Source organism: Hemiscyllium ocellatum, chromosome 4 (assembly GCF_020745735.1).
Source record: "Hemiscyllium ocellatum isolate sHemOce1 chromosome 4, sHemOce1.pat.X.cur, whole genome shotgun sequence".
In the NCBI taxonomy this organism is placed as follows: Eukaryota; Metazoa; Chordata; class Chondrichthyes; order Orectolobiformes; family Hemiscylliidae; genus Hemiscyllium; species Hemiscyllium ocellatum.
Genome location: NC_083404.1, coordinates 126,636,104 through 126,654,838, shown reverse-complemented (window position 1 = coordinate 126,654,838; position 18,735 = coordinate 126,636,104). Strand labels below are relative to the sequence as shown.

The following is an 18,735-nucleotide window of genomic DNA, read 5'->3' as shown; positions in this document are numbered from 1 at the left end:
GACACCCAGTCCAGTGCTTCGTCTCCCCAGTGTAGAGGAGACCACACTGTGAGCAGCTGCAGTAGAGTGAAGTGCAGGTAAATCATTGTTTCATGTGGAACATTATTCCTCAGATGAGATCAAATTGCAAACAATACTCCAGGTGTGGTTTCATCAAGATGCTTCACAATTACAATAGGACATCCTTGCTCCTTAACTTGAATGCTGTCACTAGGAAGGCCAGCATACTGTATGCTGTCTTCCTGCTACACCTTCATGCTTACTTTGAATGGCTGGTGTACAAGGAAATTGAGGTCTTTTTGCAGTTTCCCTTTACCCAATCTATTACCCTTCAGAGAATTTGTCTTCCAAAATGGATAACTTTTCATTTATCCATGTTATACTTGATTTACCATTATGCCCATTTACCCAACTTGTCCAAATCACATTGAAACATTTTGTGCGTCCTACTCGCAGTTCACCCTCCCACTTGACTTTGTGTTGTTTACCAACTTGGAAATATTTCATTTAATTCCTTCATCTAAATTATTAATATATATTGTGAATAGCTGCTGTCCTAGCACTGATCCCTGTAGTATCCTAGTAGTCACTGTCTGCCCCTAGAGTATGAATAAATGGGTCGCAACCCTTTATTTCCTGACTGCCAGCCAGTTCTCTATCTGTCAATCCACAATCTCATGTGCTTTAATTTTATAGACTAATCTCTTTTTTGCCACCTTACTGAAAATCTTCTGCAAGTCCAAGTAAACAGTATCCAATGCGTCATCCTCATCAGCTCTAGTAATTGCATCCTCACGATACCAGCGGAGTTGTCAAGCATTATTTTCCTTTCCTAAAACTATGCTGGCTCAGTCCAATCCTGTCACTGTGTTCTGTTATTAAATCTTCTATAATGGACTCTTGCATTTTCCCCATTATCAGTGTCAGGCTAGCCAGTCTATAATTCTTGGTTTTCTCTATCAACATTTTTGCGTAGTACGTTGTATTATCTAACTGAATGCATAGGAACTGTCCTAGAGTCTATAAAATCTTGAAAATTTACCACCTGGTGTACTCTGGCCACTTAAGTATTTTGCGATGTACATTATTGGACCCAGTGGATTTATCAACATTTTAATTCTATCAATTTCTCCAACTAATAATGTTTACCTTCAGATCCTCCTTCTCAATAGACCCTGTATTCCGCAACATTCCTCCTTTTGAGAAGACAGAATCGAAGTGTGTATTCAGTTGGACTGACATGTTTGTTCCCCATTATAACTTGTCCTGTTTCAAACTTTTAAGGAACCCACATTTGTCTTTGCTAATCTTTTTCTCAAACTTAGGGAAGCTTTTATGATTAGTTTATACATTCCCAGTAAGCTTCCTCACTTTTCCCCTTTTAATCAAACCCTTTTATCCTCCTTTTACTGAAATCTAAACTGCTCCCAGTCCTCGGATCATCGACTTGCTGCTCTGTTTCTCTCTATGGAAATCCTGACCTGATTTCAAATTCCCAAATTCTGTAATTTTATTTTGTCCTGCTAGCCATCTGATATGAACATGTTCATTTAGATTTTGATTTGTCATTTTTATTGTTGTAATAAAGCAGTATGAGAGAGCATTTGTAAACTTAGGAAATAATACAGAATTGTTGTTCTGGATTTCCTAACATAATAGTCGGTGTCAAAGGGGAGGCTCTGAATAGTTTGTTACTCCCAGTGGCCAAATAAATTGATTTTCAATGCTGTGACTTGCCTATGGAAGTAATTTTATGTTGCACGTACTTCACTTTAGTAGCACAATACCCCCTAGCATTCTTTGACATTACCAGAATTCTATTCAGAATTAGTAGTTGCTTGTGAACTTTTTCTATTCCAGATTTTGAGGCAACTGATTTTTTTTTTCATTTTAATGCAGTACATCACTTCATATTATAGGGCAAATAAACAGCTGCATATTGAACTGATTTTATGATAAAGATGAACATAGATTGCTTTCATTTGCTAAAAAGTTAAAATACTAAAGACCAGTATAATTGGTTAATGTGTTCAGCATCATAGGGCATTGCAGTGCATAATGTGACATTTCATTCCATTGTGTCTGTGTCACCTCTTTGAAGAAGCACACCAGTCTGACCAAGTCCTATTTGTGTTTAGTTATGCTTAATTTTTCAGTTCAAGATTGTAATGCTATTGGAAGATAGCAAATCAAATTATTTGGGAATAAGAATCTGCTTTATTGGAAAACATAAAGTAATGTGGGGTAAAATCTCTTTGCCCTTTTGGGCAGAGATTGGTGCTAGGCAATTTCTGTGCTAACCTCAACCATGACCTCTTTTGCCCTGAAAGTTGGCAATTTGTGTTGGCAACTCTTCAGCACTTCAATCAAATTGACATTGTACCCATGATAACAAACATGGTGATTGTTGGCAGGACTGGTCACCCAATGTGGTTTTGATATTTCAAAATGCATTTTAATCCCCTGGGGAGGGGAACTGAAAGTATGCAGTGGTTAAAATAAGTTGTTTTCAACAATTAGGTAAAATATTAAAGCATTTTTACTTTTTTCTTTCGTTTTTAACAGACAAATGGTAGCACGAGGTTTGCTCGATACGCTGCGGGCAGTCAGCGACGATGAAAAAGACTGCCTAGCAGTGCTGGAAAGAATAAATAAGCTAGCAGAAGATCCAGGTAACATGGTGTACATGTTTTGTACTTGAATGATCTGTAACTTAGTAAGCAGTATTTGAAAATATTGTAGTTGGTGGGGGGAGCGATGGGGGTGTGTATATGTAGAAGTTGATCCTGAATGTCTCTTCTGACTTGTCCTGATTAGTACCTGGGCATACTTTACACAATTTAGTACATTTCTGACACTGCATCTCATTCCTATTTGTGCTGCCTGAAGTCCTGACATTTGTGGATGCTTAATCCCTTTCAATTAGTGCATAAATATCAGTTGGAAGAAGCATTGTGGTCTTTAAGGTATGTTGCTAATTTAAACTACTGTCTGACAGTGTGCACGCTTTTGGGTTAGATACTGCACTGTTTGACAAGAGAAAGTGCAGTTAGTGAGTTTTATGATGTGTAGCTCATGAAGTAATGGTTTGCTCGCTAAGCTGGAAGGTTTGTTTTCAGATGTTTCGTCACCATATTAAGTAACATCATCAGTGAGCCTCTGGATGAAGCACTGGTGGTATCACATGCTTTGTGTTTTGGTTTCCTTGAGGTGGTGGTGTCATTTCCTGTTCTTTTTCTCGGGGTGGTAAATGGGATCCAGGTCAATGTGTTTATTGATAGGGTTCCGGTTGGAATGCCACACTTCTCAGAATTCTTGTGCATGTTTCTATTTGGCTCGTCCTAGGATGGATGTCTTGTTCCAGTTGATGTGGTGTCCTTCCTCATCTGTTTATGAGGTCATGTCTTTTTGTGGCTAGTTGATGTTCATTATTCTTGGTGGCTAGTTTTCCGCCTGTTTGTCCAATGTAGTGTTTGTTACAGTTCTTGCATGGTGTTTTGTAAATGACATTAGTTTTGTTTGTTGTCTGTACAGGGTCTTTCAAGTTCATTAGTTTCTTTTAGTGTGTTGGTGGGTTTGTGGGCCACCATGATGCCAAAACGTCTGAGTAGTTCGGCAGTCATTTCCGAGGTGTTTTTGATGTAAGGGAGAGTGGTTAGGGTTTCTGGACGTGTTATGTCTGCTTGTTTGTGTTTGTTGCTGAGAAACCGATGGACTGTGTTAATTGGATACCTGTTCTTTTTGAATACACTGTATAGGTGATTTTCGTCTGCTCTTCGTAGTTCCTCTGTGCTGCAGTGTGTGATGGGTGAAATAATGTTCTCATGCAGCTTCATTTATGGATATTGGAATGATTGCTTCTGTAGTTCAGTATTTGGTCAATGTGTTGTTGTCTTGCAGATGCTGGTTTGAAGTTCCCCATTGCTGTTCGCTCTACAGTGACATCTCGAAATGGCAGTTTGTTGTTGTTTTCCTCCTCTTTCGTGAATTTTATGCCAGGAAGGGTTCTTAGAGGCAGTAATGCAGAGACTCTAACAAACAGCTCTGCCAACCATCCAACCCAAACCTTTGGGTATGCTATGTGGATGACACCTTCGTCATCACTAAATTAAATAGTCTTGAAGGTTTCCTCTAATTTATCAATAATACCCTTCCTCTCATAAAATTCACTGAAGAGGAGAAGAGTAACAACAAACTGCCATTTCAAGATGTCACAGTAGAGAAAACAACCAATGGGGAACTTCAAACCAGCGTCTGCAAGACAACAACAAATGTCGATTTTTCTTGCTCCTCCGGATGCTGCCTGACCTGTGCTTTTCCACCACCACTCTGATCTTGACTCTAATCTCCAGCATCTGCAGTAGCCACCTCAGCAAAGTTAAAAATCTCACAACACCAGGTTATAGTCCAACAGGTTTAGTTGGAAGTACTAGCTCTCAGATTGCTGCTCCTTCATAAGGTAGTTGTCAACTATCTGATGAAGGATCAGCTCTACAAAAACTAGTGCATCTAAATAAACCTGTTGGACTATAACCTGGTGTTGTGTGATTTTTAACTTTATTCCAGATATTAGTCTCGTAAAGTTTCTCTGAACTGTTTCAAACATATTAATACAAATGTGATAACTAGTAGTGTACTCCAACTGTGATCTCACCAATGCTGTGTAGCATAATTTCTTTTCATCTTGCATTCAGTTCCTTTCATGATAAAACATATCGCACTATTAAGAGTCTCTGGTTGCCTGCATATTAACTTCCTGCCATTCATGCACTAGGACACCCAGATCCCTTTTCTTCAGAGCTCTGCAACACCTCCCAATTTAGATCATTTTGGCAGAAAGATTTTAAAAATTAACAACTTCCCATATTATAGTCCATTTACCAGAGCTTTAACCTCTCATTTAACCTGCCTATACCCCTTTGTGATTATCTTCATTGTACAGAAATGCAGCATAATTAATAATTCACTTTCCTATCACCTCATTCAAAAAGATGTAGAGTGGCAATCACTCGCCATGTTCAGGGAAGAAGTAGAGTGAATTTAATAATCTTTTTAGATAATTTGGATATTAGTTGGTGACAAGTATCTCTTTGAAGCGCAAGTCTTAAGAATATTTTTCATACTTTAGTAGCTGTTTTATTGACTTTGTGAATTTCAGCATTTATTTACAATCTTAAAAGGGCAATTATGTGAAGCATTCTGGTTGCTATAGTTGCTATCCTATCTTAAGCATTGCATTTTGATTGACAAAATGTATTAAAACCTTTTGTATGCAGATTGACGTTTAGTGATCTGAGCCAGTGAAAATTGGAGTGGAGGATGTTGTTTGAAAGTGTAGCAAACCATTTTTCATTATCCATTCCAGTGTGAGCCTGTTTAATTTTATAGCATTGTACTAAATGCATGATCTTCACCAGAAAGGGTTCTTATCAACCAGAGTTTGATTTGGAATTGCAGTGTGCGCTTACCACTGCTCCAAGTTAAGCGTGTAATTGCTGGTGACTCATTCCATCAGACTCAAGACCATAGTCACAATGGGACACCTTCCAGATTACAAGTAACCAGTGCCAGACAATGATTTGTTTAAACTTGTTTGAAGAGTCAAAGTGAATTTGGATAGTGAGTAACATATGTTACCTGCATTTATGACTGTTGCTAGGTGTGTCTACTCAAGGGACTAGAGTTTGGATGACTTGATTACAGTGCGCGTGCCATAGTTATTGCATGCAACTTAGAAAAAGATCTCCCGACATTGCAATATGTGAATATGAAACCAGGGGAAAGTTATTTTAAAGAACTTTATAATAAGCAGCAACATTTCCTTTTCTGAAATAAATTTAATAGCTTAAAAGTATTAAGTGCAGCAGCTCCAAATACTACTTGACTTAAATGAATAAGTAATTAACATTTTTGCCCTGGTAAATAAATTCAGTTACAATTATGCATTTTGTGCCATGATGTCTGTAGTTTTTGTTTATTCACTCACAGGACCTGTCTGTCTGATTAGACCAGCATTTAATTGCCTGGCCTAATTTTTTTTTTTGGAACTGTATTATGAGCTTACCACTGTTCCAAGCTAAGCACATAATTGATGGCTCATTCCATTAATACTGTAGGTATGTTATGGAGATACTAGTTAAATAACTGTTTTAAATTTATTGAAGTTGCATGATCAGTGACTCCAATATGTTGTGGTGAAACATTGTTGGTGTTGTCTGTGTTACTCTATAATGTTGAACTTGGAGACTCAACTAAAGGATCAAAATAAAGGTTTTATAAAACAATTTAGCCAATAATCACCTCCAAGTCATAATAATCAAATGCAAATTCAAATATGAAAATCCCAAAGTTGGCAAACATAAAGATGATAAATATAACTTAGCTTATGGAATTTGAGATGCAATGTGGCCATTTAGTTGAGAGTTTAGTCAGGTTCCATATCCTGGGCAGTGAAAAATAATCAGTTTTGCAAAATATTGAATGAAATGGTAGTAAATAGCCATCTTGTAAACAACTGTCTGTGACAAAACTAGGTTTGTGTTTTTCTGATCTGTTGTAAAGCATGCAATTTTTTTTCACAGAACCAACAGTTCGTGCAGAGTTAATGGAACAGGTGCCTCACATTGCCATATTCTGTCAAGAGAATAGACCTTGTATTCCTTATGCTTTCTCCAAATACTTGTTGCCCTTTGTGGTTAGATGCCTTGCAGATCCCAACAACCAGGTAAGGCCTTTTCCTTTAATAGATGCTATGCTTCAGTTTTAGTTGAGACTGTGTAATTGTGACTTCCATTTGATTGTAAACTTATTGATCACCGTTTGATTCCAAGGTCCTAACTTGTTCAGATTTACCATTTGATGGCTTCCAGCAGCCATCTGAAACTTCATCTCTATGATCCATGTTTTTCTGAAACTAGCATTGCCACCTGATTTTTGGAGTTTGTGCTTAGTTATCTAATATGAGAGCTGGTGTCTGAGAACCCTTCCCTCTGCCAGAGGACAAACCGTTATATCATATTTATAGCGACAGGTAATTTGCGCTATGTCAATCAGTTAATTGAAACTTTTGTCTATGGTCATGGGGCAGCCACTCCTGACACTGGTTGTCCCCTTGATTCTCTCTTCCACAGCTTCTTTAAAAAAAAAACTGAGGGTGACTTTACTGTTTTGCTCAGAACTTCATTTCGAAACGAGCGTTCTGACAGTAGGGTGTGTTGGGCACTGATAAATACTTGAAGCTAAACTTCTAACCAAATGTTTTTGAGGTACTGGTCTGTCTAGGGTTAAAGACAAAATGTGGTTTGGATGACCAAATGAAAAATGGCTTTGATGGCTTCATACTACATGGAGATGTTTACTCCTAATTTTACGATGTGTATGGAACCACCTCTCATTGTCTGTCTGTGCGTGAAAGCAGAAGGTTGGCTTCCAAGTGAGGCAAGTTTCTCCACCCTTAATGTCTCTGTTTCTTTTGTTTTCTTAGACTGGATTGCTAGCATTCTCCCTCTCTCCCTCACTTTGCTTTGAAACTAAGCACTCATTCTTTGACTAATCTCTAGCTGGTTATGATACATGTAGTTACAGCAGCAGATTAAGCATGGACTCAGCTCTCCTTTCACCTGTTCCCATCTTGTGGATTTTTCTTATGAAGTGCATCAACCACCCCATGCCCCCAGTTTCCAGTTGTCAAAATCCAAAATTTACTTTTCTTTCACATGATTTATTCCACTAACTATACCTAAGATGAGTCATTCCCATTCCTATTTGATGCTGTCACCTTTTCCTTGTCACTATCCTTTCATTTTTAAGTTGAGCATCCTACTATCCATTTTATCAGATTCAGGAGTTCTGCAAAAAAAAAATACTGTCCAGTCTAAAAATATATTCAGAATATCTTTCAAGCATTACCAAATTCTGTTTACTTTTTCTCTCAAAACTGCAACCAATTTTCTCAAAAGTAACTTAAGGGATTATACTTTGCCTTTTTTATTAAGTTATTCCAAATTCAAAAATGTTAACAGTAGGCTTGAGAGTTTCTTCTGAGTATACCCTCAATAGTGGTGTTGATCTGACAATTTTCATTAGTGATTGATTGATTAATTTCTTCCCAAACAGTCCGTCACATTTTATTTTTAATGCAGACTGCTTCTATTCTAGCTTGTTTAAAAATTAAAATTAAAAGAAAACATAAATTTTTGTTCCTATTAAAGTTCAGTTGAATTTCCCATTGAGTGCTTGAACTAGCAATTTTCAATCCCAATTGCAGAAACCATTGTCTAAGTGATTTTATATTGTAGCTCCTGTTCTTAACCATTTTGTCTCAGCAAAACTTCTGGGCCCATTGCTGCGTTCTTGAAACCTATTTAAAAACACAAATTGCAAAATCACTGTGGCTCTGGAAGGATTGCAATGTGTTAATCACATTTAAAGCTTAGAAATCCAGAATTCAGTCTTGGCCAAAATGTCTCATTTTGCCACACAGATAGTGTGCGATAAGATTTAAAACCCGTCCGGGAAAGTTAACCCTCTGCACTTCTGGGAAAGGGTGGGGCCCAGGTCACAACACTGTCATATTATGCTGTCACATGCTTTTTTTTAAAAAAAACTCAATCTTCTAAATATTTCAAACTAGCTTTTGAAATTTCTACAATCTTAAAACCTTTTTGAATTTTTTAAGACCATCTTCAAAACCACATTATAAAACTGAATTTTTATATTATTTGATGGACCAAAATATCTAGGTTTTCTCACACTGTCTTGCGTAGGATGTAGAATTTGAAATTCTAACATGGTTTAAACAATTTGCATTTTATGAATCTGGAAGATTGCAAAGAGTTGTACTCTGGATTTGTCCAAGATACCACTTAGTGCTAACACTAAATGTATTTTTTTTTGGCAACCTGATATTTTGAAATCAATTGGACATTTAGGGTAGCATGGTGGCTCAGTGGTTAGCATTGCTGCCTCACAGCACCAGGGTTCCAGGTTCAATTCCAGCCTTAGGCGACTGTCTGTGTGGATTTTGCACATTCTCCCCGTGTCTGCGTGGGTTTGCTCTGGTTTCCTCCCACAGTCCAAAGATGTGCAGGTCAGGTGAAGTAGCCATGCTAAATTGCCCATAGTGTTAGGTGCATCAGTCACAGGGAAATGGGTCTGCGTGGGTTACTCTTTGGAGGGTCAGTGTGGACTGGTTGAGCCAAAGGGCCTGTTTCCACATTGTAGGGAATCTAATCTAATCTAATAACTATCATATTAAATCTTGGGTGAAGGTTATTTTATGATGTTCATATTCATCAGTCCCCTCCTTCACTTTTGAGTCTCGGGAGGCTGAATAGGATGGGGTTGTTTTCCTGAAGTGATGGAGGTTGAGGGGTGACCTTTCTAGAGGTCGATAAAATCATGAAGGGCATGGTTAGGATAAATACACAAGGTCTTTTCCTTGGGAATGGGCAAGTCCAGAACTAGAGAGCATACGTTTAATGTGAGAAAAGAAAAATTTAAAACGGACTTATGCAGCTACACTTTAATGCAGAGGCTGGTGCATGCATTGAATGAAGTGGTAGAGGCTGGTATAATTACAACATTGTTTAAAAGGCATCTGGATGGGTTACTGAGGGGTTTAGACTGATATAGGCCAAGTGCTGGCAAATGGGATTCTATTAATTTAGGATATCTGGTCACCATGGACATGTTGGACCAAATGGTCTATTTCCATGCTGTACACCTTCATGACTCTGATCCTTGGTACCAAACCTCTCCATTATGTCTGCCTCATTCTTTGAAGCTTTCCCACCTTGAGCTAAGTTCATTGGAAAACTTTGGTATTTTAAAGGAGCTACAAATGTAGTTCAGTACATTTATTTTACAGTATAATGATTGATTTTATTGTTCAGGCAGAATGTACATTATCGTCATAATTAATTTGGCAGTAAAACTATGATTGGTGGGACAACAGCAAAACACTGCAAAAAGATGGAAATCTGAAATAAAAACTAAAAATGCTGACTAAAATCAACAGCTGGAGACAAATTGTCCATGTTTCCGAAATTTCGCCATAGAGGCTGGTACGCCATTGTCAAGTCACCCTTTATTTACATGTGCGTAGTACTTGGTACTGGCACAGCTTTCTCAGAGCCAGCTCTGAGTGAACAGAAACTCCTGACATGCCTGTTTATATCTGTCAGCCAGGGCTCCTTGATTGGGGCTGTTGACCCAGTCAAGGCAGAACACAATCTGAGGTCCATTGACTGAGCTTGTTACTGTCGCAAGAGTTTCAAGTCTAAAGGCCATTCAGAACCGGTTCTCCACTGTTGACAGATGACAGCTGAAGCATTGAGCACTGCAGTTGATAGACACACTCCATTAGAAAGGAGAAAGCTGTCAGGGCACCTGTTTGTTTAATATCCAGTGAGCCTTGCTGTAGTCTTGTCCATGTGACATGAAATGGAGACTAGATCAGACTGAGACACATTCTTGGGAGTTAATTTGGTCTGCTTTCAGTTATGATCCTGCAGAAACATAGAAAACCATATTTTCAACTCAGCCATATCTCACAACAGATGTTATCAGAGAAAAACAGTCAATGTACTGCAAAGAAGGCACAGAAAAAGTTCACTAACCAAAGTAATCCAACAAAAATGTTTTAAATGCTGGTTTAGTTTCCCTGTGAACTGCATGCCTTTAATTTTATTTGCATCGTTAGATGAATCTTGTACAGAGCTTATCAAAGGTTGACAATTCGCTATTTAATGTTATATTACTTGACTAAATAAGTTGGCTTTTTCTTGGTTGAAAGAATAGTCAGATATGAATTTGCACCAAATGTATGTCAACATTTTATATAAAATGGCTCAAGCCCAATTTTAGAAGTTAGTGAATGACTAGATATGAATTCAGTTTTACTGAAATTTTTGTTTGAAGGTTCTTTCTAGTGGCAAATCAATGAATTCCAAATAAATGTAGTATGTACATTCTCACTTCATGTTCCTTCAACTAATATATATTTGGATACAGACTATTTCATGCCTTTGATTACTATTTGTAGGTGAGGAAGACCAGCCAGGCAGCATTGTTGGTGGTATTAGAACAGGAAATAATCGAAAGATATGATGTGGAAACTAAAGTATGTCCTGTTCTCTTGGACCTAACTGCTCCTGAAAGCAATGACGATCTGAAAACAGAAGCTGTAGCAGTAAGTAAAATGCACACTTTTTTAATTTAGCCATACAGTTGTTAATGCAAAAAATGGTAATATTCCACAGAATATGGGTATATTGCATCCAGGCTAAAAGATAGAAACTGATTTTATGTAAAATGTATGGCTGGAAATGTGTATAAATATAGGGAATGTATACATTAAGTAATCATCTTTATTCAGAAAAGGGTTAGGTAATGTTAGAGATGGAGAAAGTGTGTTGTTGTAGTTTACTCGCTTGATAGGATCCTCAACGTTGTCAAATAGCTGAAAATAGGCAAATGTGCACGAAGGAAAAGTACTTTGGCTGAAAGTCAAAGTCTTGTTCTGAGAATTTGAACGTGTTAATAGTTGAGCTCTATTTAGTAGATCTTAATTTCTAAAGTATCTATACTAGTACCTGCATTTGAAAAACTGTCTTCTCAATCTTTCTTGTGTGACAAATTTACATGTCTTCTCAAGTATCATTGGCTTTTATGCTCTGTTCTTACAACCATTAATGTGTATCTCACTTAGCTTGGTTCACATTTCCTAACTTTTCAGATGGTCTTGTTTAGTGATAGGCTTATACTAAATTATGCTTCACGTTCCTCTTTGTAATCAATGGAGATGGAAGCTTTTCTGTATGTCTTGTTATAAGCTGAATCCTTCCTTCTCCATGACTCTCATGGAATCAGAGTCCTGATGGTGCAAGAAGAGGTCATTAGGCCTATTGAGTCTACACTGGCGCTCCAAATAGCATCCTATCCAGACCCAGCACACTATTCCTATCCCTGTAACCTCACATTTACCATGGTTAATCCACCAAGCCTGCGCATCTCCAAAATTAGGACCATTTTAATCCAGCCAATCCACCCTACTTATCTTTCGACTGCGGGAGGAAAGTGGAGTACATTGAGGACAGCTACGCAGACATGAAGAGAACGTGCAAACTCCGCACAGACAGTCACCCAACACTGGAATCGAGCCTTGGGTCCCAGGTGTTATGAGGCAGCAGTGCTAACCACTCATCCTTGTAACTCTTTTCATTTAAATCGATGTTTAGAAGGTTAGCTTGGTTACATACTTCACTATTTTAGATTAAAGTATTGTACTTTGTCACTTTTTTAGTAAGTCCAGTATTGGTCATCGAGGTGAACGGCATGGAAACAGACCCTTCAGTCTAACTCATCCATGCTGACCAGGTTTACTCAATAAATCTTGCCCCATTTGGCAGTATTTGTCTCGGATCCCTCTAAACCCTTTTTATTCATATGCCAATCCAGATGCCTTTTAAATGTTGCAATTGTACCTGCCTCCATCACTTCCTCTGACAGCTCATTCCATATACGTACCACACTCTGCATGGAAAAGTTGCCCCATAGGTCTCTTTTATATCTTTTCCCCCCTCACTCTAAACCTATGCCCTGTAGTTCTGGACTCCCCCTCCCCAGAGAAAAATCCTTGTCTATTTATCCTATCCATGCCCCTCATGATTTTATGAACCTCATGTTATGAAGTGTAGAAGTGTACTGTATCTTTAAGAAAGTTAAAGCTTGCAGAACTACCCGACAGCACCACGTGTTCTGAACATGATACAATATAACCTTTTGGTCCAGCAGCTAGTGTAGCTAGTTGCCTGAAGACAAAAACAAATTTGAATTAGGCCAATCAGTTTAAATTATACCCCCAACAAACTAAACTCAAATCAAGTTTGAATTTTGTATATTGACAATATTAAAAGCCACTGACACAATCTGATGCTTTGGGGGACGAAGACAGGGAAAACATGAACAGTTGAGGGAGAACTGCCAAGCCACCAGCATGTATAGGCTGCCCAAAACACAACTCTCTTAAAGGTACATTTATCAATCAATGATCTGTGAAAGAGAAATCCTAAGAAGAAAATCTACGGAGGAAGATAAAAAGAGAAGATTCGACAGCTGCGTGGTTTTGAAATTTGAAGTTTTGGTAAATCTTATTCTGGGGCTTCAGCAAATTAGTATTCTAGAAGGGAAAGTAAAAGATAGGTTAGCTGAAGGGGTTGTAAATGGTTGTTAGTTAATTATTCTCTGTTATACCTGAAGAAATGAAGTTAAGTTTTACTTAGTTCTTGGCCTCTTGAATTTTCACAGATGAGAGCAAGAGATAAATCTTTTCTGTCTTGCTGGTTTTAAATGAACAGAGAGGGTTTACCCCATGTCCTACACCTCTGTAAGGTCACCCCTCAGCCTCCGACACTCCAGGGAAAATAGCCCCAACCTGTTCAGCGTCTTCCTATATAGCTCAAACCCTCCAAACCTGGCAGCATCTGTGTAAATCTTTTCTGAACCCTTTCAAGTTTCACAACATCCTTCCATAGGAAGGAGACTAGAATTGCATGCAATATTCCAAAAGTGGCCCAACTAATATTGTGGCTGTACATAACATGTTCTCCAATCTCCTATCCTCAATGCTCTGATTAAAAAAGGAAATCATACCAAACAGTGCCTTCACTGTCCTATCTACCTGTGACTCCATGTTCAAGGAGCTCTGAACCTGCACTCTTTGTTCAGCAACACTCCCTAAGACCCTACCATTAAGTGTATAGGTCCTGCTCCGATATGCCTTTCCAAAATGCAGCACCTCGCATTTGTCTAAATTAGCTTCCATCGACTACTTTCTGGTCCATTGGCCCATCTTATCAAGATCCCGCTGTACTCTGAGGTAATCTCCTTTGCTGTCCACTACACTTCCACTTTTGGTGTCATCTGCAAACTGGTTAACTCTACCTCCTATGTTCACATCCAAATCATTTATATAAATGATGAAAAGCAGTGCACACACCACCTGCTACGTGAAAAAGTTGTCCTTTTGGGTCCCTTTTAAATCTTTCCCCTCTCACCTTCTACCTGTGCCCTCAAGTTTTGGACTCTGTCACCTTGAGGAAAAAACCTTGACTATTCACCCTGTCTATGCCCCTCACGATTTTATAAACTTCTCTAAGTTCATTCCTGAGCTTCCGCTGCTCTAGGATAAACAGCCTCAGCCTCTATCGCCTCTTCCTATAGCTCAGACCGTCCTATCCTGACAACATTCTTGTAAATCTTGTCTGAACCCTTTCAGGTTTCGCAGCGTCCTTCCTATAGCAGGGAGACTAGAATTGATTCTGAGTTGCTGATCAATAAGCAAGATTCAGTCTATAGAACTGGGCAGGAAGTGGCAGGTAGTTGGTCACAGGAACTACGTCGGTAGGTGTCTGTGGCAGAATTCAAATTATTGTTGGCTTTCTGTTAAGTTAATCATCAAACTATATGCCATTGCATGCAAATCTGTTTCTGGAAGAGATGATGTAGTTGCAGAAATTGACATCTGCTGAAGTTGCTGTCAGCCAATTTAAAATTCGCTAATTCCATTTGCTTTGGGATGTCTTCTGATTCAGGTTTATTGTTGAAGCTGGCTCCTACTTTCTGGTCACTTTTTAATAGTACAATTCCTGAGAGAAGACCATGAAGACTTCAGAATTGAAGTGCAATTTTAAGAGGCCAAGAGAAGCAAAATCATTCCTCTGGCAGTAAAATATTTTTGTAGAATTTTTCTTCTTTTTTTAGGGGTCTTCAGGTATTCCTTTTCAGAGCTGCTATTGGACTGCTATACCTATACACCAAGTACTGCTTTCTGTTGGAACTAAGCGTTGCTACTTCTAATCTTCCGCCCAGTCCTGTTGATGTAATAAGCCCAATTTGAAAGGCTAACAAGACACCTGTCTAGTTGAAATGTCACTGTCAATTTCGAGGCCCACCATCAAAATTATTAAATTCCAGTCTTGGCAGGATGAGCAAAGCAAGTGTTAAGCTGTGCTGTTTGTTTTTTTAATTTAAATTACCACCTCAAGCCTGGCAAGTGGAAAGAAAGGAAGAAGTCAGTCTGTGCCTAAACAAGTGACCCTGTCCTTCTAGATACTGATGAATTTGCAATGATAAAGAAGATTATACATGGTTTATAGATCTTTATTGTTTGTACAAGTTTTCCCCATGAGCTGCAGAATTCAACTTGTTAGATTTGAGTAAGTTAAGTTCGATATGTCCAAAATGTAGGAAGGTAGAACAGAGGAACTCTGGTACGCCAGTGTAAGATGATGGCAGCGTAGGACTCTTCAACCAGAGCTCATCTGCTCCTTACGTTTCTTGTAGCCCTTTTTTATTTGTCCTCCTTTTTGTGTTTTTTTCCTTCTTATCTCCCATCCTTGAGTCTCAAGTGAAGTCAGAGCATACTGCTGGCTTAGTGAGCCTTGGTGAAGCCCAGCACAGTCTGGAGACGAGATGCTGGCATGACCTGCGTTGGAAGGTCTTGTTATCCTCAATGTTTTATTTCTTTGTTTTTTAAAATTACTTCTATAATTTTGTACTTAAGAATCTACCTTGGTAGGTTTTTTTGGACCTAAAATGGCATCGTAAGTGGCAACTTGCAAACTTGTAACATGCAACAATAAACCTAATTCTAATATTTCTTTTGTCAAACAATGATAAAATACATTATTGTATAACAAACATCAGGTGTCTACAATAGGCAAGGTGGTTGTTTCTTCAAAGAAAGAGCTGAATGGCTTCCTAATTGAATAATAGATAAAGGTAAACTATTCCAGCATCAAATCTTATTATTAGCTGATACACTTATGATCTTGCTTGAGTTTGCTGTTCTTGGATAAGAAGCATTGGCACTGTGGTTAGTCCTTCCTCTTAATTAAGGAGAAGAATAATCGGCCAGGTTTTCAGTTCAAGTGAAACTTATGAAAATGAGAAGTATGGACATCAGATATGAATTGAATTGAGTTAGCTGCAAAACTTTGCATGGGAGAGGAGGCCGCACTCTCACTGCACAGGTGGAATATGAAGAATGAGAATCACTTGGAAGAAATGCCAGAGAACTGCCTGTACCCACCAAAACATACCTGATATAGCCTTGAGAGTAAAATCCTTTCTTGGACGTGGCAACCCATATGTGACACTGAATATCTGGTGCCATGAATTTTTTATAGATATTAAAGATAACTTGCTTAGTATTTGGAAAGCTTATGTTTGTTATTTTTGTGTAGAGGATGCAAATTATTTTAATCATGAAGGTGCGATAAATGCTAGCTGTTAATTCAAAACCAGTTAATAGGACTTTATTTGTCACAGAGTAAAGGTTGGCAGGGGGAGGTGGGAAAGAATAGGAACAAAGTGTTCATAGAAGTCTATGGCCTTAAATAGGTTGTGAAAAATTTAAGTTGTTATTGGATAGTGTCCCCAAAAGGAACATAATTTCTGATAAAGAAATTTGTGAAACCATAAATTAAGAAAAGCATGCTGCAGCAGGGAGTGCTGATTTAATTTTACCGTTTTTTGTCTTGATTATAGATAATGTGTAAAATGGCTCCCATGGTGGGAAAGGCAATCACAGAAAAATATATACTGCACCGGTTCTGTGAGATGTGCTGTGATTGCCGGATGTTCCACGTTCGTAAGGTTAGTTTACAAAATAATCATGTTGATTGCTCCACCCACTCCCATTTTTCCAAACTTGTCATAAATATGAATTTCTTGTTTCAGGTGTGTGCTGCCAATATTGGAGATATATCTAGTGTTGTTGGTCGAGAAGCCACTGAAAGGTTGCTGGTAGGTATGCATAAAATAGTCATTGGCATTTCATAACAAACATTGCTAACTTTGGTCATTGAGGACTTCAAAGAAAAGAAAAATTCTTGTTTAAAAGTTACAGTTAATTATTTTTGCTGCCATGACCTCATCTAAATAAGAATCATGATTCTTTTTAAGTGTGTCAAGTACTGATCAAGTAATTGATCTTTCCTGATGAATAATTACATCAGAATGTGGTCGATGCCAAAAGTGAATGAATGTGCATTTAATAACTGTTGTTTTCCAGAATTGGAATATAATCACGTTCAGTGCAACTATTGATTGTACAACAACTAAATATTCAAATAAATTTGTGAAATCACAAGACCCAAGGTTGTCACACTCGTGATGAGTGCATGACTGTTGACATTTATTCCTGAATAACTGTTAAGGATTGCTTTGTTAGTTAGCAATAAACTTCTGTTTCTCAACAAATAAAACTGAGCAGGTCTTGGTGTTGTTCCTATTATTTGTCTCCTATTTCCTTCTTTTCCTCTTCTTCCGTAGAAGGCCTGAGGTAAGGTTGGACAGGTGCCGGCAGCTTTCGGGTAATGCACCAAGAACCATTCTTAATGTATGAACCTTGACAGTGAGTGTCAGCAGGGTATTTGACCACGCGTGATGATGGGATGGGGAACGAAATCTGATCCTTACCCAGCACCTCTACGTTTTTGAGGGTGGTCACTGGATAGAAATCTGTAAAGGGAACCTTCCCACCCTAGTGTGCAGGCACTGATATCAATTATAACACTCTCGCTGAGGTCAGGAAAGACAGAATAGACCAGGATTTAAACTATGATTCACTTTAATGTATTGAGAGTGTAACATAGCAGACAATGCATTTTCTCATTGCGGTATTGGTGGAATTTCCTGCTGTTTTGACAAATGTTGAATTTTGACAACATTAAAATGTGAATTTTTACTACTCTCCATGTACTACTTGAATTAAATGTTTGGTTTTCATTTCTGTTCTGGTTACAAAGGATTCCATGATTAAAATAGTTGTAGGAACAACCTATCTCGAACACTGAATTGAAATTAATTTTCAGTCTTGACAGGTTAGAGCATCCCTACTTGTGTTATAATTGCCATTTTATGAAGAGCTGTGCAACTCTTCCATTGCAAGCTTCAATTCATGAAATTCTACTGACCACTCAATAAGACTCAAAATCTTGAATTCATAAATAGCATGTTTGTGTATTTCGACACCGGCCCAAACATTAAGTTTAGAATGAGTGCTGCTGTAACCCAATACCATTCATGATTAGTCTTTGAATATCACTTTCTTTTGTCTGAAATGAAGAGTGAGCTATAATTGAAATTGCAATTTCCTTGGATTTTTCTGTGTAGTTACCCAGGTTTCTCCAGCTCTGCTCTGATAATGTGTGGGGAGTGCGGAAAGCATGTGCCGAATGCTTTATGGACATTTCTTGTGCAACGTCTCAGGAAGTTCGAAGAACAAAACTGTCTTCACTCTTCATTAATCTGATCGGCGACCCTTCACGATGGGTAAAGTCTAATGTTTTTGCTCTTTATTCTGAAATTTTAGCAGTTAAGCCATAAGGTAACCATGCTTGTATGGCTACCTTAATTTTCTAATGTAAACTGCTCATTTATGTTTCATAAGCTTCCAACTGTGGCTATTATACTCAGCATGGTGTCAGTTATCTTTCAGGAAGACCATGTGTGAATTTCTGATTGATAACAAAAAAATTTTCATTATTTTTAACAAGTATCAGATATTTGTTCTTTTGTGAACCATGATGTACCATGGGCAAAAATTGCATGTGTTTTATTGGTTGGGATAAAACTCCTTGCTCTTAAACCTGAGTCCAAATATTGTCTCTCATGATATTACTGTTTAATAACCACCTACTTAGTTAAGGCTGAGTTTGAATTTTGCAT

At 38.1% G+C, this 18,735-nt stretch overlaps 1 protein-coding gene across 2 annotated transcripts in view; it reads left to right on the top strand.

The window, feature by feature from the left end:
* The window catches only part of LOC132815096 (serine/threonine-protein phosphatase 4 regulatory subunit 1-like), an 84,004-nt gene that overhangs the window by 20,672 nt on the left and 44,597 nt on the right, over positions 1–18,735 (top strand). For both annotated transcript variants that reach the window (XM_060823852.1, XM_060823851.1), the window contains exons 4-9: positions 2,566–2,672; positions 6,582–6,724; positions 11,045–11,191; positions 16,552–16,659; positions 16,744–16,809; positions 18,181–18,339. In XM_060823852.1, the coding sequence (XP_060679835.1) occupies positions 2,566–2,672; positions 6,582–6,724; positions 11,045–11,191; positions 16,552–16,659; positions 16,744–16,809; positions 18,181–18,339 (730 nt within the window). The remainder of the gene's footprint in view (positions 1–2,565; positions 2,673–6,581; positions 6,725–11,044; positions 11,192–16,551; positions 16,660–16,743; positions 16,810–18,180; positions 18,340–18,735) is intronic.